Below are 22,518 nucleotides of genomic sequence, written 5' to 3'. Positions count from 1 at the left end.
ACTATTTGGTGAAGAAACAAAATGATGTGTGACTACATGAAGTAATATAGTCACATGCCCAGTGCCTACTGGATTTCAGTAATTGCTGGTTATTATTGTAATTCTCCAAATTCTGCTAAAAAATAGAAAATAATCTACTTTAAAATCTGCTTACATAAAAGCCTCCAAAAGTATGATAACATAAATGCATAAAACACAAATGTGTAGCATGCACTTAAATAACCTGTTAGGGTCACTGGTACTATGTGTAGTTTCACTTGCCAAACATTATCTTATATATCACATTATCAAATCCTACTTGGGAAATCAAAATGTTTACTTATTGGGGCACCTGGGTGGCTTAGTCAGTTAAGCATCTGCCGCTTGATCTCAGATCAGGTCTTGATCTCAGAGTCATGAGTTCAAGCCCCATGTTGGGCTGCATGCTAGATGTGCACTCTATTTTTAAAATAAGATACAGTAATTTATGAACAATAGAGTTTTACACTACTTGGCAAATCTGAAAGACTGATTGTATGATGTCACTGTTAAAAGTAATGAAACATAAAAGAAAAACTGGTACCGTCTACAAAACCCTCACTGCTTCACACCAAGACAGCTATGTATGCCGAAGATACCACAGTCATCATGACATGTGTAATGTATGTTCTAATAATTACTTCCTCCCTGTCATACTTTGGTCACTATGACAAATACTAATGGCACAAAATCAGGCACAGTGATACCGTTGAATAATTACAATACCATTATAATTCATTATTATAACAGATGCAAGATGTTTTCAATTACCAAGTGTATGGTCTGAGTTCTCCCCTCAAAATTCACATGTTGAAATCATAATACCCAGTACCTCAGAATATGACCATATTTGGAGATAGGGTCTTTAGAGATGTAAGTAAGGTAAAATAAGTCATTAGGATGGGCCCTAACCCAAGATGACTGGTGTCCTTCTAAGAACAGATTAGGACACTGGTACAGAAGAAAGGCCATGTGAATATGTAGGAAGAAGATGGCATCGAGGAGCCAAGGAGAGGCCTCACAAGAAATCAAATTTGCCAACATCTTGATCTCAGTCTTCTGGTATCCAAAACTGAGAAAATGAATTTCTGTTGTCTAAGCTGCCCACTCTGTGGAACTGTGTTCCAGCTCATCTAGCAAACTAATATACCAGGTACTTTTTCATTTCTTAATTCATTCAAATCTCATTTAGTACTCAAAACAATTTTATACGGTAACAGTAACCCCTTTTTATAGAAAAGGAAACCAAAGTTTCAGGGAAGTTAAATGGCATCTCTGCTTATCCTGTGAGTATGCACCAGGATGCAGGATTCAGACTGAAATCTTGTGATCCCAAATCCTGCCCACTTTCTACTCTGAGCAGGTGATGGACTAGAGGACCCCTGGGCTTTGGTCCCAGCAATGCCCTACAGGAGTTGTGGGGACCCTTGGAGTCATAACTTTTTAACATCTTTGTTTTTTTCTCTGCACAGTTGAGGGGTTGAGTTGAATATGAATAGACTCAGGGTTCACATAAAAGCTTTCCTAGTTTTAAAGTTTAGCTCAAATCACTGTCTTCCAAAACCTTTTTTTTTTTTTTAAAGATTTATTTATTGACTTGAGAGAGAAAGAGCACGTGTACAGACAGAGGGAGGGGGAGAGAGAGAATCACCAGCAGACTCCTGCTGAGTGTGCAGCCCCACAGAGGGCTCATCCCACAGCCCTGAGTTCACAACCTGAGCAGAAATCAAGAGTCGGAAGCTCAACCGACTGAACCAACCAGTCTTCAGTCAAACTTCTGAAGAAATTACCTCTGTAAACTCAGAATTGAAAGAAAATTCAGTACTTGGGGAATCACTGTTTTGCCCATGGGAATTTTGGCTTTATAAAAATACATATACACTTGAAATATTATGATCTTAACCCATTTTAAAAGTTATTTTATAGGGTTTGTATCTCATTAGTTAATTTTCTATTGCTAAAGATTTACCCATTCTGAGCTTTAAGGATTGTATATGGCTTCATCAACAAAACTCAGGGTTGAAATTTTTTATAGGAAATCAGTCTTGGGCGCCTGGGTGGCTCAGTGGGTTAAGCCTCTGCCTTCGGCTCAGGTCATGATCCCAGAGTCCTGGAATTGAGGCCTGCATCAGGCTCTCTGCTCAGCAGGGAGCCTGCTTCCCTCTCTCTCTCTCTCTCTGCCTGCCTCTACCTACTTGTGATCTCTCTCTGTCAAATAAATAAATAAAATATTTTTTAAAAAAGTCTTAAAATCTTTAGTGAATAACTGTGTAATCTTGAGTGAAAAAAACTAGTTGCAGACCTTAGTTTCTAGGTCTGAAAAATGAAGTAAGTGGCTTTCTGCATGCCTCACAGGAAAGTTTGCAATTAAATGAGAGAATACCTGTCAATTACTTTTGAACTTTTCTGGGGGAAATTGCTGCATATATTCAACTACAATGTAATTAATAAAAACCCATAGTATTAGTTTTCTTTTTTTCAGTAACTTCCTCAACTTTGAAATACTTTGTGATTGCTTGATTTGTAATTTCTTCACTGCCATTGTGAATATACATTTTGTTTGCCAGGAAGAGGAAGTGTAGGGTGGAAAATAATTTGTACTACAGTGGAGGGTAGCAGGTCAAAGACTGGCAGAGTTAAGAATTGTGAATCATCTCTTGTGTGTTCTCAACTACATAAAGGCAATCTGCCCAAGGGGGAGGGGACAAAAAATCTACAAACCACACACTCCATCCAATCATGTGAAGACAAATCAGCCTTCAGGCAAATCAAATGTCTTCATTTAAAGTTTACCTGGATTTGGCACTCTGCCCATCTTTTCCAAATCTCTTAACAATATACTTTCACAAACAATTAAAAACATGCCTACTGAAAAACATATCCTTTGCACTGTTATTTTTAAAAAACATGGAACTCTTCAGCCCAGGGAAGATCATCCCTGGGGAAAAGGAAAGTTCCTTTCTGGGTTTGCAACATGTAAATACGGGATCAGTGGGTGGGATTGAGGTGTGCTCTGCACATAAATAGGAGCACAAAGGGAGCCAGCACAGCAGGAGGCTTGGACAGCACAGAGGCGGCTGGCTCACACGGACAGGTGGGTGGGGAAACCAGGTAAGACTCCTGACAAGACTCTCCTACAGGGCACTCGCTCTGATGACCTCGTAAAGTTGCAGGAACCCAAGGAGAGAAAAGTTCAAAGTAGTTCCCAGGGACTTGGACCAGGAATAATGGACTTTCCATCCAAGGCTTACTGGGGCCTCTCTTTGGGCAGAGCTGGGAGAGGGCTGTTTCAAGGTAATGCTTTCTCCCTCTAGAAACAAGGGGTTTAGGGTCGGGTGAGCTCTAACAGCGGGCCCTGCGTCCTCTGCCACTGTGCACTGGTCACCATCTAATTCTCTGCTCTCACCCACGGCTGGAGCACAGACTCATGGGCTTGGCCAACCTCAGCTCGGACTGCCCGCTGGGAACTGCATTTCACGATTATCACTGCACCTCAGGAAACACAGTTCTGTCTCTCCATCTGCCATGAAGATATTCTTGTTGCATTTGCAGTCTTGAAATTCACGGCATGGGCTCCAGGAGGAGAGATCTGGCTGCTTTCTGGAAGCATTTAGGAGCAGGAACACTGAAACCTTCTGCAGGTTCATTCCCTGCTAAAGATAAGAAGACAGACGTACAGTGACCAGAAAAAGGGCTAGTTCCATAGAGTGTGTGTGTGTGTGTGTGTGTGTACGCACACACACATACACGTGTGCATCCAAATTCTCTCTCTCCCAGTTAGCATTCTGTTGTGAGGTGGTTCAGGCAGGACCCTTGCAGAGCAGAGTCTACTTACTCTGCAGAGGGAGCAGAGAGCTCTGCAATGAGAATCCAATAGAATGAATCTCAGAAAATGAGGCCACAGCAGTGTGTTTATATAGCAGGAGCAACAATAGGCTTCGGTGAGTCATCCTGCCAGAAACTCAGGCATTAAGTGCATCTTCCAACCGCTGAGTTACAGGACTATGACAAGGGAGCATGCCGCAAGAACCCTCCATGAGCCGCACAGATCAAATGCTTCACCCCCACGAGTCACGGTTTTTTCCTAACATAAAGAGAGGCTATTGCTATATATAAAAAACAAAAGCAAATGTTTGTTGATAAATTCCAAGGAGTTATTTGCCAGTTAGAGGTTATAGGTCATAGGTTTCTGAATCAACTCATATTTTGAAAGTACAATTAGGCTTACATCAAAGTTCCTGGGATGTGTGTGTGTGTGTGTGTGTGTGTATGTTTCTCTTCTATATGAAAAAGAAGTCTTTGTACTAAGACGGCTGGGAATTGCTGACCTATAGTACACATTCTTATTCGAGTAGAAAATGAAGCAAGTGTACCTTTGCTTTTTGTTTAGGTCTTCTTTCGAGTAAGACATATTGTGGCCACATAGTATGATTCGGATAGATGATAATTGGTCAGGTAAAGCCAAGGCATCATCGGAATCTGGTAGCTTCAAACGCTTTTTATAAAAAAGAACAAACGCTCAGCAAAAATTCCCACTCAAACTATCAGAACGTGAGAAGCTTTCCCACCTTAAAAATACCAAGCACTGATAGTCCATCCTGCTTCCTTTGCAGTTTGCTGAGGCCTATACCCATGTTAGTGAGGTTTTTGTGAAAGGAGTTCAGTCTTTGTCTTTCCTGGAATCCCACCTCTAATCATGCACGTGATGGTTAACTGTAGTGATCTGCCAGTGCAACTCTCTTTACTAGTTAGCAACTCCCTCACTCACTCATCAACCTTAACGAACCGTTCTCTTTCCTGTTTATGGACATCTGCTTTGTAGTGGTGTAACTTTTCTGAAGAATTAACTGAAATACTGGAAGGGGGAAAAAAATTTAACAAGGAGATACACAGGGGTTGGTTTCTCTACCTTATAAGCCCCGTAGGATATTTTTGTGCCCCAAAACCCATGCCCACCATCACCTACCGATACAGGCCCATGGAGAGAGTCAAAGAATTGTTCCAGTAGAATAAACCCGCGTGGACATATTTTTGTCACCTCAGAACTAATAAATGGAATTTGAGTGAAAGTTACATGAGGGAGAATTAGTTGGGCCTAAGTTTTCAGTTATGTGACAGAGTTGGCAGCTTTGAGTTATATAAGGATTCTCTTTACTTAGATCTTATTCTTTAATGGCAACGGCCCCATTTTCACAGAAGGCTAAAGAAGTACGTATATTGAGGGTGATTGTTTCAGGATGGGGAAAACAGGAGCCAGTGCTGCAAAATAGCAAGATGCAGAGGACTTGGTTCTCTACCCATCTCAGGAGGCTTCCTCTCCCTGAATTTCAGACTCTTCATCTATAAAATGAGGCGTGGGGAGTGGGAATGGAGGAGGCAGCCCCAAGGTGCCTTCCAGTGGTAAAATTTTTAAAATCTAAAATTTAAATGTAAATTGCCTTAAATGTAAAAGTGTATACATCTATTTTCCTAAAATACATCTATATACCTATTTCTATAGTGTAGGTTTCTGTGGAGAGCTCCCTCACTATATTTATATCTACGTGGGTCTGTATCTGTTGATGGATCCAAAAGTAGATAGATACTCACACTAGCATTCTTAGGAAAGGTCTGTGGAAGGGAGTGCTTCACACCAGCTGCATGTTTTCCATCTCAGCTAAATGTCAGTTCCTTTGTATCCCAGGGTCATGATACTGTCCAAAGACTGAGAAGGCTCCTAATTCCCTTTTGTTTCACTGATATTTTCCTTGTTGTCCATATCAGATTTGCCATGGAGAAGATCTCGGTGTCAGCATTCCTGCTCCTTGTCGCCCTCTCTTACACTCTGGCCAAAGACATCACAGCCAAATCAGGAGCTAAGAAAGACACCAAGGACTCTGGACCCAAACTGCCCCAGACCCTCTCCAGAGGTAGGAGTCCGCTTCCAGTCAGCTTTCAGTGCCCCTTCATTGAGAACCTGAGGCTTGGTGCCGAAAAATATTTTTGAACTAAATTTATCAAAGTTGATCATTGTTTTGACTTTCTTTAGAGGGTTTTGCATCTGATTGGTATTCAGTATATATTTATTCCAGACTTTACCACTGCTTTTCAACAGCTTTAGTCAGAAATTATAATAGTTTTAAATACACCCATTCGTTTTGCTCTAGGTTGGGGTGATCAGCTCATCTGGACTCAGACTTACGAAGAAGCTTTGTACAAATCCAAGACAAGGTAAAGATACAGGTTACAGAGTTCTCTCCGAGCTCACAAGAGCACCCTCTAGTGGCACGTTGCTATACAAGAAATCCTGCTCATTAAAAATGACCCAATCTCTCTTTGGTCTCTTACAGCAACAAACCCATAATGATTATTCATCACTTGGATGAATGCCCACACAGTCAAGGTAATTTACTATTCTAAATATAATTTCCTTTATCGGCTTTTAGCTTTAGGGACAGGCTCACGTCACTCATCTTTTTATCCTTAGCGCCTGGCACAGTTAAATAAGACAGTATTTATATGTAAGAAAAACGTATTTTAAAGTAACTTCAAATATTTCCATACTTTGTGCTAACCAGTGGTGCACATTTTGAAGGGGGGAAAAAAGCAAACTCTAGGATTCATCCTGACTTCTTGCTTTCTCTTGTAACCCATATCTACTATGCTAGCAAACACCTCCCAAATATACTGCTTTACCTCCCAAATATACCCAGAAGCCAGCCCCAGCTTGAAGGATGTGCAAACTGTGTGTTCACACAAGGCGGGGGGCCTGGAAGGTTTTTGTGCTGGATTTAAATCTCTGGTTGTTGCTGTCTTAATACTTGTAGAATTTTTTAATAAGGGGCTCCATAATTGTGGGTTTTTTTTTTTAAGATTTTATTTATTTATTTGACAGAGATCACAAGTAGGCAGAAAGGCGGGCAGAGAGAGAGAGAGAGAGAGGGAAGCTGACTTCCTGCTAAGCAGAAAGCCCCATGTAGGGCTTGATCCCAGGACCCTGGGAACATGACCTGAGCTGAAAGCAGAGGGTTTAACCCACTGAGCCACCCAGGTGCCCCATAATTGTGTTTTGTCCTGGGATCCGTGTATCGTGTAGGTCCAGCCCCGGATCCAGCCACTTCTTACTGACTCCTTTCTACTGCCCTGATCCAAGCCAAGATTCCATCTGGTCTAGAATACTGTATCAGCCACCTAACTAATCAGCCCACACTCAGCTCTCCACACTGAAGCCAGACTGAGGCGGTTAAACATAAATCAGACCCTTTCGCTCATGTGTTCAAGTGGCTTCTTATCACAAGTAAACGAAATCTGAATTCCTGATCATGGCCTGCAAGGCTGGACATAACCTGGCCCCTGGCTATCTTTGCTTTCCTTCCTACGCTGCCTTTGTGTTTTCTCTACTCCCTCTAGCCTGGCCTTTGTGCAGTTTCCTCCAAGCTCATTCCTGCCTCCTGGCCACTGCTCCTGCGGCCTCCTCTGCCCAGCACAACAGACCCCCAAAATCTTCTAATGGATCATTCTCTCCTTTGATGTCATTCTCTCCTTTGATGTCACCTCCTCCGAGAGCTCTGCCTGAAACAGTCTAGAGCTCTTAAACCTCTTGCCTTGCTTTATTTTTCTTCGAAATACATATCTCCAACTGAAGTTATTAGATATGTATTTGTTTATTTATTTTTGGTCTGTTTCCCACAGAAGCATTTGAGCTTTAGGAAGACAACAAATTATTTTCTTTTTTCTTCTTCTTTTTTTTTTTTTTCCATAAAACAGTTTGTACCACATGACGAGCAATAAATATAGGTTGGGGGAAAAAAATGGATGAATGAATGAATGGATGAAAGAATGAATGAGTGAATGGCAAGCATCAAAGGTAGTGAATGGACTAGATATTACTTCACTAATTGATTGCTAAAAAGGCAAAGTTGGATATTATATTGAAAATACAGTTCAGCTTAAGATATAACAGAGAGCAACAGTTTCAACCAGCGACGAGATGGATATTTACTGATTCTTTGGTCTATTCTAGCTTTAAAGAAAGTGTTTGCTGAAAATAAAGAAATCCAGAAGTTGGCAGAGCAGTTTGTCCTCCTCAATCTAGTTGTAAGTTCAGTTTTCGTCATCACAGACATTTCTCCACGGCTCATTATGTGAAATGGATGACTCAGGTTTCCTATGCACGTTAGTCATACTGCACTGACTGGGGGCTGTTCCGGAGAGCTCATTTCACAGATGACAGAGAAAAAAGAGATATTTTACTCATCATCTATCTTGCCTGGCTGTGCTTTTATTCAGTAATTAACAATTCCAGGCTGTCTGAAAAATATGCTCTTGTGGTCAGGATTTTCTCTGTTGCTGTAAAAATGCAAGGTCTCCTTGCAGATCTCGTCCTGTGCCCTCTTCCCTGCAGTCCTGATGCTCTGCCCCCCCCCCTTCTTAGTCCTCAGCTCTTCTCTCCTGGGGAGTGACAGGTCCCCAGCTGTCTAAAGCACCAGCTTTAGCCTCACTCATTCCCACCTTACTTTGCCATCAACACCCTTGCTGTTGGCCAAGCTTTCAGTCCGCAAGGTCTTTCTATTCACATGCGAACGGTTCCACCTTTCTTCCAAAGGGAAACTAGTAACAACCAACAACTCACAAAACCACTCTCCCTAACCCTAGGTCCTCTCCTGCCCTTCCTCCCCCCTTCCACCCGCTTCTTTCACTCTCCCTCTCTCTCTCTCTCTCCCCCCCCTCCCTCTTCGCAAGCTGACAAACTTGGCTTCTTCAAAGAACATTCACAGCAGTCGTTCTTCCTCACCTTCCACAGGCTTCTCCTCCTCTTTCTACCTTTTAATATTAGTGACTTGGTGAATCTCTGCCCGCTTCTCTTCCTAATATTTTATATTCTTTTTAATGTTTTATATTCTTTGTGGACAACTTCATCTACATCTGCCTTTAATCAATGCCCACGCACTGGTAATTGCCAAATCTTACCCAAACAGGCAACAAGTTCCAACTTGTGTGTGCAGTTGTGGTCCACATTTTGCATTATTAGCTTAAACTCAATGTGCTCAGTGCTGGATTTATCAGCTTGGTGCGGGATTTTCCAACAGCTCTTCTTTCATTAGTCCGTGTTTCACTGAACGTTTCATTCGAGATTCCACTCTTACACCCCCACAGCAGTCAAGAAACCCTGTCGTTCTAACTTCTAAATATTTTTGCTGTAGGCCACTTCCCTATAAAGTGAGGACCACTGTTTAGTGTAAGAATTTCTCCCTCTGCCTAGGTCACTACAGTATTACTAAATGGCTCCCTGCCTACAAAATAAATCCTAGCTAATCCCACATAGCCTTCAGGGTAATGACTCTAAAAACCAAACTGGGATCATGGTACTTCTAAATCCCTCCAGGGGTTCTGATCTATTTATGAACACAGGCAAAAACTGGCATGGTGTGCAAGACCTCTCACGAGCCAACCCCAAAAGGAGCTTTCTAGCATCTTCTCTCACCACTGCCTCCTGTGTCCTCTGTATTTGAATCCTCCCAAAACACACAGTCCTACCAGAAAGTGCTGTGCCTCTCCTCTACCTTTGGACAAACTCTTCCCATTGCCTGGAGTAACCTTGTGTTCCATGTACCTGACTCCTACTCATTTATCTATTTTTAATTTTATTTATTTATTTGTTAGAGTGAGAGAGAGCACTGTCAGGCAGAGTGGCAGGCAGAGGCAGAGGGAGAGGCAGGCTCCCTGTGGAGCGAGGAGCCCAATGCAGGACTCAATCCCAGGACACTGGGATCATGACCTGAGCCAAAGGCAGCCGCTCAACCAACTGAGCCACCCAGATGTCCCGTCCTATTTATTTTTTTTAAGACTTCTCCCTCCCTAAGTCTTAGTCCAATTTATATAAAGGGTTAAATGCCCTGCTTTGGTCACCCATCGCACCTGCATGGCCTCCATAATACCACACCAAGTGGATCCTTGGTATTCCTTTTTCTACCTGTGTCTCTCAGCTGACCGATGTTCCTTAAAGATGAGTGCCACAGACAAGCGTGTTTGTTTCTGTAATTTTCCAAAACTGACCTGTTTTTTTCACTACTCTATTTCCCCCATCTCTCTCATCCAAGATGTCTTCCCCACATAACTGGAACTCCCTCTTTATTCTCCCTTCTTGAATTTTTTTGCTCATGTTCCTTCAGCTCTCTACCTCAGGTTCCGCACTGCGTTTGGCTCTATCTTATTTATTATTTCATGTGTGTAACTCACCTCCTCATCTGTATTATCAACTCTCTGGGGAAGAGAGATGCCTTACAGTATTTCAAGATGTCTCCCCCAGTAGAAGACATATTTCTGTTTGACAGTACCTGAAGAACAGACAAGCTAAAACTGTCTTTTTTTTAAATCTTAGTATGAAACAACTGACAAACACCTTTCTCCGGATGGCCAGTATGTCCCCAGGATCATGTTTATTGGTAAGTAAAAATGACAATGAGATCAAGCACACTGATAATTGCCCAAGCACTTTGCTATCTCTTCCTCAGAGTCCCCCTCCCTCATCTGCCACTCCATCACGGCCAATGTCACTGCCCCACCGTAGCAAGGGGTGTAACATTCCCTTATGTGTCTCAACATTTCTTCATTACAAAGTTCAAGCTTCTACCTATTTCCTCCTTTGTTTCTCATCTGCACATGTAAACTTATCTTGTCCCATCACAAGTACATCGAAGAGGGAAGCACCCTGCTAACTTTTAAATGTATTGCCTGTTTTCCTGAGAACCTCAGGCCGGTAAATTCTTATTTTTCATCAGGCGAACTTCCAATTGGTATGCTGGATTTTTCTTTCTGACATTTTTTGGTAATTATTTCTGGGCAAGGTAGGAATATGGCTGCCAGGAAAGAAATCAGAGGAGCCATGCTCCTTCCAGCCACTGGTACTTTTCACATCCTGTTCCCTCTGCTGGAAAGCTTTTCCTGCTTCCCCCATGCACCTTGTCATCACAGTTGCTCGCTGACCTGGCACAACTAACACCATGTGCCCATGTGGCACCATGTTCCTCTCAGCAGTCATTCTTCCCTCAGTTATAATTTTGCATTTATGGGGTCATGGTATTTGTTTGTTTGTTTAAGATTTTATTTATTTATTTGTCAGAGAGTGAGATCATGCAGAAGCAGGCAGAGTTGCAGGCAGAGGCAGAGAGAGAAGCAGGCTCCCCACTGAGCAAGGAGCCTGATGTGGGACTCGATTCCAGGACCCTAGGATCATGACCTTAGCTAAAGGCAATGGCTTAACCCACTGAGCCACTCGGGCATCCCGGGGGTGATTGTTCAGTATCTATTTTCCCCTGTAGGACTATAGCTCTTTGTGGCTGGGGTTGCGTGATTTTCTTCTGACCATGCATAAATAAATCCATCACACAGCAGAACTCACACTGATCAAGTGGTTCGGGGCTGGGGCTGGAATCCAGCCAAGTCCACACTAAATGCACAGGACAGGGGAGAGGAACACGTGAAGGAGTGAAAAGCAGGAGGGCTGAACTCAAGCTAATTTTATACACTCAGTTACGTGAGGATTTAGAAAATTGAGAACGTTTAAATTGGGACTTTATGGGTCATCTTGTGACACTTTGCGCTAGAGTTCTTTTTATAGCATTTATTCCTGTCTAAGGGCATTGTAACCCACATTCCATGCCTTCCAAAAGAACCAACTAGAGCTCAGGAGCGTGGACACCGGCTCCAGATTAGAATCACCTGGAAGATTTTAGAAAAACAAGCTGCGGGGCCACACCTCAAACCAATTAAATCAGAATCCTGCTGGGAATGGGAGGCAGGAGGTATTTCTTAAAGCTCTTCAGGTGGTTCAGGGGGGCAGCTTTGTGAGTCTAGGGTTGGGTGTTTCAAAAGCTTTTCTTATGTTAATTTATCGCAAAGAGTAGACCGTGTGTTTGTATCCTCTGCACTAGCAGAAGTATAATAGGTTTTAAGTCTTTGTTGAACAAATAAATGTCTGCTTCTTGTCATTAACATCAGTGGGGCCCATTTCAACATTCTGAAATGACAGATCATCCGCTTAAGTACCAGGGCCAGACTGTGCACACAGCCAACTGGGTCTCACGTGCCTCCACCATCTGATTTTCAGGACATGCTCTTTGGGCCTTTTCAAACCTCTCTGACAAGAGAAGGTTTCTAGGTCTGCATAGATCCTAGTACCTCCCTTATCGATATGCCTTATTTTAAAAATGCCTTCTTTTCCCATAAGTGGATAACTTCAAAATAAATATAAAACATGGAAAAATGGATTTAAAACACTAAGGACTATCATAGGTATGCATAAAGGAAGACTCCTAAATCTTTGTTTTTTAAATACAGCTAGATCACAAAAAAGTAAAAAACAGAGAGGGGCCCTACATGCTTATTTGAACTTTGCTGCCATTAATGGTTTGCATTCTTTTATTCATTAAAAACAACCTTTTATTTCGAGAACTAGCATTGTAAGTTGGTTTCTAATTAGCTAGGTTGCTCCTGGTAACAGGCTGTGATTACAACATAAGCATTTCAAAAGTTCAAAATGCCTTAGTATAGAATGCCAGGGTTTTCACCAAAGCACCCAACATCCCCCTGCCAGTATGTCTTCTTCTGTTTTCAGGTTGCTATAGATAGGATAGCAGGGTTCATAACCTTGGCTACAAATAGCATTGTGCAGCTGTCGGGGGCTCTGGGCCCTGCTTTGGGGACTGGCAGCCACAGTCTGGGTTGCCAAGTAGATGGACTAGACCTTCATGAGGGTGATCACACGCTGTGTTCCTTTCATTGGCCATGGACAAGTACGTGGGCTTCCTCGCGCAACAGAGCTTCCTTGGAAACGTTGATTCCATTCCCATTTGCTTTTTCATTGTAGACCCATCCCTGACAGTTAGAGCTGACATCACTGGAAGATACTCAAATCGTCTCTACGCTTATGAGCCTTCAGATACAGCTCTATGTAAGTGTCGCCTCCCGTGAACGTGTCTTGCTGTTGCACTTACAGTCCACGATGAGGAGGAAGGAAGCTGGGCTCAGACATGCAGAGAATCAGTGTGACCCCAACTAGCCTTGTGCCCTCAGGCAAATCATTTTCACTTTGGTCTCATTTATTTAAGTGAATAATTTGTGAAAGAGTCTTTTGATTGGGTATCTTTTTCTCTGGGAGGATTCTATAACCATATTACCTGCTTCTCAAGGTTTCTTTTTCTCTGGGAGGATTCTATAACCGTATTACCTGATTCTCAAGGTTTCCTCAGGCACCCTGTCGTAAAGAGTCCTACGACAGAATCAAGTGCAATACAGTAACTGTCCTATTACACAAGTAATAGGAATCTTCAGGCCTTCAGTATTTTTTCCAAATAATGAAAGTAAAATGATATGGTCCATTTGGTGATGCTGAGTTTAAATTCAATTTTAAAGATCAGTAGGAAAGATGGTTCCCAGGAGCTGGCAAGATACTCACTATCCCCAGAGTTGCCAAAAAATGGAAAGGAAAAAAGTTAAACTCAGAGCAGACAGAGCACCTCAATAGGAGACTGTACCTGTTGTGGTTAATAATGAGTCCTTCTGGGAAGACAATTGGGTTTGTCCTAAGAACCAATTCAGCTCAGTGACTAGGGGGCCTGGAACTGTACTGCCCAATATGTGAGCCATGAGCTCCATGTAGCTCTTTAACATCATGTTAATTAAAATTTAAAATTCAATTCAGCAGGCACACTAACCACTGTTTGTTCTCAATGCACAGGCACTGAATATTTTTGTTCATCACAAAAATACCTGTTGAGTGGCACGACCTCCAACAGTGTGCTGGGGAAGCCTAGAGGCTGCATCTGGGCAGCAGCAAAGATGCTCATGGTCCATTAGAAATGCCTCCGGTGGGTGCGGGGAGGACCAGGGAAGCACATTCCAAGTACTAGCCCTTCTCAAGATAATGGCCAGTCTTATAGAAATAAGACTTTGAGCTCTTTAAAAGCACATATCTGGCACGGGTAATATCACAGTGCTTTGGTAGAAAAGACGTGTGAGAAATATTGGGAGAAAACTGGATTGTAGTAAAAGCCATGTCACATACTTTCAGAAAAAAATGTTTAACAAAATTACCAACAATACACCCTATCATGAAATAGCGCCCCATTCAATAATTCAAGTTTAGGGGTTTACTAGAGCTATGGGTATAATTCTGGCGATATCTTGACCTTGGCAACTTTTTCCCTGTTAGTGCTCGACAACATGAAGAAAGCTCTCAAGCTGCTGAAGACTGAATTGTAGAGAAAAAACATCTGCAAGCTTTTCCCTCTGTGTCCGGCCCTGAGACTTGGATCAAGAGGAGATCCTAGAAGACTTTGGAGAATGCAGGCAGACTGATGGACATGCTGATTAGATTATGGTTATTGTTACAACAGATATTTTTTAAAAATCTGGTCTCAAGTACACCTGTATGAAAATAATATTGCATACTAGCATAGTAAGCCATGCTTTTTTTAAAAAAAAAATTAAATCCTTTTGAGGTATTCAGACTGTTGTTGTCACCCCTAACTTAGTCCTTCGGAGAAAAGCTATTCAGTTCATTCACCCAACAGGACTTTTGTACACATGAAATGTTCAAAGAGGAGACAAAACAGACTTAACTGGAAGTAATGAAGACCAAAGTCAAAGTAATCACTTCACTATAGAGTTTCTCAGTGGGTGACGAGAAGTAGGCATGAGCTTAGTCAACAGAAGTATCAAAATAGAAGATGTGTTAGTGCAAAAGAATGTGTAGAAATGCACCCCAAGATCAGGTACCTCCTTGGAGACAGCCCTTCCTACCCTGACTGGAAACTCCTAGGTATACACTTCACTTCAAGAATTAATTTTAATTAGATTTTGTACAACTGAACCCTCTCAGGGTAAGTCTTTACAGATAGCTTTCTCTATCAGAGCCCTAATTTAGTGAAAAGGTCATTCAAAGAACATCTGTACCCATGAACGTAGCCTAAAGAAATCCTAAGAATTCATCTTACAGTACATTTGGTCTCTCAAGATTTTAGAGCACTGTCCTAGGATAAATTTAGCTGAGTTGTTCCCCTCTTCACCAAAATGTGACTAGCTGGAAGAAGAGCAAAGGGTAATGACATCATGTCTACAGAGCAGAGGTCAGAGGTCTTACCTTTGAAGTTGAGAGAAGTAGTGGCATCGAATAGGGGAGCAGCTTTTGCTACTTTCAACTCTTGATTCTGAATGACAAAAATTAGAACTGTGTATTAATTTCTTCACTACATATTTAATATCACATTCATTGTTACATGGAATTGCTTTTTTACCCAGCCCTGCTGACTTCTTTGGTCCACAAATGGCTGTGGTGGGCTGCACGATGCTTTGAGTATTGAGATATTGAATAGCTACTTCTTGTCTTGACAAACTTTTCTTTGGCATCATTATCTTTTCCAGGGCAGAATATACATTTTAAATTCTTTTCTCTTTCACAGTACTATCAAAAATCTATGTACTAACTAATAGTTCTGTGCACATATGGCTGATGTAATGACATACAAATCCTCAGTAAAAATATCGGCAGAGGGATTGGGCTCTCTTCTTACAAGTGGGTACATATGTTTAGAAAAAGTTAAATATCCTATTCAGAAAGTTCTCAGAGTTAATGAAGGGGAAAAAAGCATTTTCACTTATATACATTTTTTTTAAAGATTTTATTTATTTATTTGACACACAGAGAGACAGAGATCACAAGTAGGCAGAGAGGCAGGCGGAGAAATAGGAGGAAGCACGCTCCCTGCTGAGCAGAGAGCCTGATGTGGGGCTCGATCAGAGGACCCTGTGATCATGACTTGAGCCAAAGGCAGAGAGGCTTAACCCACTGAGCCACCGAAGTGTCCCAATATATACAAATATTTTGAATGACAGATTCTAAGATGTTCAGGTTTCCTCTATAGTACAGCAAAATAAAAATTTAAAAATTGGCTTTTTTATTGGGCTGATAATAAGATTAAGTCCTTAAAATTTGTTGAATGACAAAATGTTATTTTAACAACATATATAATTTTTAAGATATAAATACATCTCTGGGAAGTCAAATGTTAAGGTCTCAAGGAAGATGAATCTCCCTTAGAAAAGTGTTAAACAGAGTCATGGTCTCCTCTACTTCTGAGAATTTGTCCTAATGCAAATCAGGAAATCATTCACGAGAAACAAAGTTCTGTGAAGATGTCAATGGCAACATTATTTAAACATACTTAAAAGAAATGGCAACTATCAAATATAGTGGTTACATAGTGTTTTCACACAAAGCGCAGTCTGTTCTCATCTATAAACATAAACATTGTGAAGAAACAAAGAGTAAGTGAGCCAGAATGTAGGTATTTCTGTGCTGTAACTGTAGCTCCGGGAACTGTGTGCACACACCGGTCAGAATGAGAAATGAAGGTGCAAAGGGAGGAAATTCTGCTTGAAGCTTGCGGAGTTATTAGCAAAGCCCGTTTGTTCTTGTCATCTCACAATCTTTCCTTTGTATTCAAATAAACTGAAGGGAAAGCATACCTTGACTATTTCTCCAACCACACAGAACTCGGAGAAAGCTGTAGGTCTAGAGAGCATTATTCCAAACCACTGAAGAAAAATGTTGGTAACACATTGGGAATACAAAATGGTACAGCCACTGTGGAAAACAATATGATGGTTGCTCAAGAACTTTAGCAACGAATAACCATACAATCCAGGAATTCCACTTCTGAGCATGTACCCAAAACCCCTGAAAGCAGGAAAGCTCTATCCGTGCATTCACGTTCAGAGCAGCACGAATCACAAGAGCCAGGAGGTGAAAGCAACCCAAACTCCATCGCTTGCTGAGTGCATCAACAAAATATGGCGAACGCCAACGACAGGACAGTATTCAGCCCTTAAAAGAAAGGACATTCTGACACCTGTTATAATATGGATGAACCTTGAAAACACTATGCTAAGTGAAAAAAGAAAGCAGTCACATAAGGACAAACACTTTGTTTCCACTTACCTGAGGGATCTGGAAGAGTCAGATTCACAGACACAAAGGAGAACAGTAGTTGTCAGGGGCTAATGGAAGAGAGGGAGGGGAGGGGGAGGGGAGGAAATGGAGGTGGGGGGATTATTTGCCAGGTGCATACTGTCAGCTTGGGAAGATGAAAAAGCTCCTGGGGGATAATGGTTGGGCCACAAAGTGAATGTACTTAATGACACTGTATTACACATTTAAAAAATAGTCAAAATGATACATTTTATACTATGTGTATTTTACCACACGAAGAAAAGAATGTTTTATCATTCTTTTTTTCTGTGGGTCCTACTGGAGGCCCCACACCTGAGGAGGGGAAAGGGTAATTTAGAAAAAGTTGGTAACATAAATCATCTGTGAGTCATTTACATGGTGAGCAAAATGGTTAAACTATTTTCACCTGCTTGAGGACTGCTGTCCTCAATCATCTACAGTGTTTAGCTCTGCTCTGGGTTTTGTGTGTTTCAGGCATTCAATAATCCCAAGTAGCTTCTTTTATCTCCCAAGGTCCTTATATTTAGCAGTCACTGGTGAGCACAGGAGTGGGGGGAAAATAATGTAAAAAAAAAAAAAAAAAACTCTTAGGCAAGAACAGAGCTTCCTTCAGTTACTCACAAAGGAAGCGGACTTCAAAATCCAAGTAAAATGAGCCTGGCTTTTTTTTTTTTTTTAAAGATTTTATTTATTTATTTGACAGAGAGAAATTACAAGTACACTGAGAGGTAGGCAGAGAGAGAGAGAGAAGGAAGCAGGCTCCCCGCTGAGCAGAGAGCCCGACGCGGGACTTGATCCCAGGACCCTGAGATCATGACCTGAGCCGAAGGCAGCGGCTTAACCCACTGAGCCACCCAGGCGCCTTGAGCCTCGATTTTTTAAAAGGTTTTTATTTATTTATTTATTTTACAGAGATCACAAGTAGTCAGAGAGGCAGGCAGAGAGAGAGGAGGAAGCAGGCTCCCTGCTGAGCAGAGAGCCCGATGTGGGGCTCAATCCCAGGACCCTGAGATCATGACCTGAGCCGGAGGCAGAGGCTTAACCACTGAGCCACCAAGTTGCCCCAAATGAGCCTCGCTTTTTAAAAAGGCACTTGTCAAGTTGTGACCCCATAAAACCAGATCCTGAAAGTAAGCAACGGTGGTTTCACCTTCCAAGTGATATCACCGTCCACTGTTTGCCATATAATCTAACTCAGGCAACTCCCTCCCACCCTCATTTGAGAATGAATTCCCAACTCTGATTTTCCTGTGGAGAGTGGATGAGAAGTAGCCTGGCCTATGGCAGAAGGTCTGATTTTCCTCCTTGCCCACTGTCTCAGGGGTATGTTGATGACTACAGTTACCCAGTCAAGATGGTGACAAACAAGAAGACCTCTCTTCTCTTTTCCCTCTCTCTCTCTCTCTCCCTCTCCCTGGGGGTTCAGTGGAGAAATGGGGTAAAGGGCATGATTGGGTTGTTCCCTTAAAATTGTTTAGAAAACACTGACCAATAACACATACCATAACTGCATCTGGCATGAGTAGCCAGGTGTAAAAATTAACCACCAGCCCCCAACATAACGAGTGCATAGCAACTTTACACAAATCCCTTCAACATTTCCACAAACCCGAAAAACTTGGTCTTTAATTTTACTGTCAACTCTAATAAAACTGACCTGTGAAAGATCATATTTGTACAATCACGATGCCTGAAAGTGTCCTTTCCTCCTATGAAATACTATGAAAAAAAATTCTGTTCTAATTTCTTCAATACCAGCTATACAATGAAATTGTTTCATAAATTTACTTGGTGCCTTTTCAAAAGGATGAATAAACTTAAACAGAGTTAAACAAATATTTAGAAAAATTGCAGGAGGTTTTTCGCTTAAGGAAACGAAGAACTTGACACCCCACTTCTGGATGCTTTTCTCTCTCTGAAACGTTGTACACAGCAGCAGAGGACCTAGGTTGAACACGCAGAACTGGTTTTCAGACCAAACTGGCTGTTTAGATCACGCGGTGTCTGAGATGAATTTATGCCCCATGAACTCTGGTTTTAGAAATTGCAGCTTAACATTTTTCCCTTGTATTTGCACTTTATTAACTCAAGTTTCACCCTTCACATCAAGGCTATGTTCTAAGAACTATTCCCCTAAATGGGATACGTAAGTAGGGAATAAGAGAAATGTTAAAAACAAGTAGAGCTTCTTTCTTAAATAAATACTAGTAGGTGGGGAGATGCAGAGAGAGCTCTTGAGTATGCATTATGGACGCTTGTTGTAATTCAAGGACAGACCACTCTGAAACACCTTCCTCTGATCTTATGTGTTTACGGGCAACATTTCTATGCACACAGGCAGCGGTGTTCCTGGAATCGTGGGATCAGCCCGACTTCCGCAGCCTCATTCACAGCCACTGAGGAATCAGGATAGACCTAGTCAGAGGCCTTTCCAGCAGGTTTATAATACACTGCAATGTGAGCTGTACGTCAGCACGCAGACACAAACCAAGATCGCAGGAGACCTCCCAGGACAGTCTATAACCTTCAGATCTGCCTGCGGGAACAGAAAGCCCAAATTCATCTAACAAGGCTGCTCTTGGTACTTGAAAATGGATTATTTCTTGAGTGGTTAGTCATTAGTTACAATCCACTCTTATAATCCTATAGTTCAATAGCCCTAAAGATTCATGCTTCCCAGGCTCTGATTTGTAATTGGGTTGGCCCAAATAAGGCAACTGCAATCAGAGCACAGACCAAGGCTACGGAAGAGCTCTTCCCAATATAGTCACTTGTACCAAGAGAAGTATTACATGAAGAGACACCAGACTCTCACGGGAACTTCAAAATCTGACTAAGCAAACAAGGCAAATACAGAATGCCTTAAAGTGAAGACAGTATCCAAAAAGCTCACTTGTTCCGTGTGTCATTTACAGTCTCATCTGTGTAAGTGGGAACATCGTTAGTGTTGCCCAGAGCTCAAGATGGCGTTGAAGGATAGCAGACTATGGCACTCTTTGACATCAAGATTATTTTGAGCTCATTATTTCTGAAAACATGCAGACACAGGAATAGCTCTGTAAACAGAGAAGTTAACCCTTCATTAAGAAAAATTTACACTTAAAAAGGAAACCTCTGTACTTAGGAGCATCTCCTCTCTGCAGCATGAGAAGGATTCTGAATCACGAGGAACTTAGCACTGCAGAAGTCACTGACTTAAATCTCACAAGTCTTATCTTTATTTGGGGTCCTTTTCCTGGTGCTTTTACCCTCGTAACTGTCCTTCCCTCCAATTCCCACACCCAACACACACATCTTTATTTCATCTTTGGCTAAAGATAGCATCTAATACGGTGTCTTGGGCCATCTAGGGGAATGATTCCATTTTGGACAACATGTATACATGCTAGTAGATATGCATGCATGTTCATAAACCTGTTTTCCTCTTGTTAATCTCACCTGTACTGGACAGGGCCTAAGACAAGAACTCAGAAGAGTAGAGGGAAAATTATTTTTCCTCCCTTACTTTATCATGAGAATTGCATAATCGGGTTCTCTTGCAAGATCAGCTGGTCTTCTAGAGTCATGGACATGAAATTACCCCATAATACTCTAAAATTCTAAAGATCAACCACTTGCCCTCTTTCTTGACCTAAAACCCGCCATCATGCCAATTACCAATAAAATACTATATTCTACACAGAATGCAAGACAAGAACTTAATAACTGTCAGTAACATGAAAGAACTTACATATTTTCCCCAAATAAATACAAATGACCTCTCTTCTGAAAAACAGTTCTCGGGCACCTGGGTGGCTCAGTGGGTTAAAAGCCTCTGCCTTCGGCTTGGGTCATGGTCTCAGGGTCCTGGGATCGAGCCCCTCATTGGGTTCTCTGCTCAGCAGGGAGCCTGCTTTCTCCTCTCTCTCTCTGCCTGCCTCTCTGCCTACTTGTGATCTCTGTCTGTCAAATAAATAAATAAATAAAATCTTTTTAAAATAAATAAATAAACAACAGTTCTCACTGTGGAGAAAATATTAAACACTGAATCATTTCAAGAAAGAATTTAGGGAGGACTACCAGTAGACATTAGTGCTGGAAGTTCATTTTCGTGGCTGGATTATACACGGAGATAGCAGCACTCAGTTCTCGGTCAAAGGAAACAAAGCAATAAAGGAAAGAATTCCACTTAATCCATTTAGCAATTCTTCCATTACTTTCTTTTAATTGAAACATTCATACACGAGGAGAGGTTTCCATTCTTTAATTTTTTAACATAATATACAGAACCACAATACTATTTCCATTTCAAATTATGGGCGCTTACATTCAAATACGCTTGGATTTGACAAGCTGCTGTTACAATACTGAGAAAATTCATGAAAAAGGTATTTAACAATTTGTAAGATAATCAAGTATCTTTTTGCTACATGGGCCAATGCATTAATAGTAACTTGTTTAAAAATGCAGTCTTTTGGACCTCAAATTATTAAAAAAGAATATGAAGATTATATAGTCATACTTTCTGAATTTCTCAGACCCATTCCATTTCAAAAGCTGAAGGCAAATGTTACACATCAGAACATTCATGAGATCATATCTGCTCTGTACCTACTTGTTAAAATAAAAACCAGACCATACTTTCCTAAAGACACAGCTATTTCTAGGCTACATTAGTGTAATCATAAAAGACTACTAGAACTAAATTATCACTTTCATGTTAACAATTTTCACCACAATACATCTTTCCTAAAAAGATTTTTTTAAAAATGCAGGATTTTGGATTTCCCTTACTGAATTTAACATAATAGACTCTCATACTTTCTGGCTTTAATAAACTTCAACTCTTTTTTCCAACAGGAACTATCTACACAGCACAGTGCGACATACAATTAATTATTCCAGTGAGATGTATACTTAGATTTACAATATGATCAACACAATAGTGCCATACAAAGTTTTTCTGCAGGTAAAAATGCTAAGAAAGGCCACAGTGGACAGTGCCAGACACTGTGAATACAGTAGATTACAGGTACCACTGAGGGTCAGAGGAGACCACAAGTTTCTAATTTTTTTTCAGCAATGGGAAAAGAAAAACATTTAGAGAAACATAAGAATAAAAATATATAATTCCACTGTCAATAATAATGTACCTTTTCAGATACTGCTTTCTTAAACAGGCAAATTAGATGAACTTTAAGTTAGAGAAAGTGAACAAGATCCAAATACGAAAGATGTTTCTTGTTTTCTCATCAAAGGAATGCACTAGGATTAGCACGAGGATCTTTCTGGTTCCTGTATCTGTAGGTCAGCCAAACACCCAGGATCTGGAATGGAAGAAAGAAGAAAAGAAGAAAGAGAAAGTATCATGGTATCTGTTTCTTCAGTTTATCAGTACACAATCCGGTCCCTCTGAAGCACTTGGTTTTCTTTGTTCAAAGAGGAAGAGATTTCTTTTTCCCTTGAAAGTGCTAAAAGTAGCCCAAATTGAAGCCCTAAAAACAAGTAATATGAATACTAGCTCTCCAGAG

General features: G+C 41.3%; 2 protein-coding genes across 3 annotated transcripts in view; one reads left to right on the top strand and one right to left on the bottom strand.

Annotated features, from left to right (window-relative positions):
- The first annotated feature begins 2,998 nt into the window (after positions 1-2,998).
- On the top strand, positions 2,999-14,507 carry AGR2 (anterior gradient 2, protein disulphide isomerase family member). 2 transcript variants are annotated; one of them, XM_059171285.1, is made up of 8 exons: positions 2,999-3,112; positions 5,782-5,927; positions 6,165-6,228; positions 6,348-6,400; positions 8,021-8,094; positions 10,379-10,442; positions 12,866-12,949; positions 14,210-14,507. In XM_059171285.1, the coding sequence occupies exons 2-8, from the start codon at positions 5,789-5,791 to the stop codon at positions 14,257-14,259; spliced, it is 528 nt and encodes a 175-aa protein (XP_059027268.1). In that variant the 5' UTR covers positions 2,999-3,112; positions 5,782-5,788; the 3' UTR covers positions 14,260-14,507. The 2 variants fall into 2 exon arrangements, with proteins under 2 accessions (XP_059027268.1, XP_059027267.1); XM_059171284.1 differs by having other exon boundaries at positions 3,029-3,129.
- Positions 14,508-21,236: 6,729 nt separating this feature from the next.
- Positions 21,237-22,518, bottom strand: part of TSPAN13 (tetraspanin 13) — a 33,401-nt gene continuing 32,119 nt past the window's right edge. The window contains exon 6 of the mRNA XM_059171283.1: positions 21,237-22,314. Coding sequence (XP_059027266.1) covers positions 22,240-22,314 — 75 coding nt within the window. The 3' untranslated portion in view covers positions 21,237-22,239. The remainder of the gene's footprint in view (positions 22,315-22,518) is intronic.

Source organism: Mustela lutreola, chromosome 4 (genome assembly GCF_030435805.1).
Source record: "Mustela lutreola isolate mMusLut2 chromosome 4, mMusLut2.pri, whole genome shotgun sequence".
Taxonomy (NCBI): domain Eukaryota; kingdom Metazoa; phylum Chordata; class Mammalia; order Carnivora; family Mustelidae; genus Mustela; species Mustela lutreola.
The sequence above is the reverse complement of the archived record's forward strand: the minus strand, read 5'-3'. Positions and strand labels throughout refer to the sequence as shown.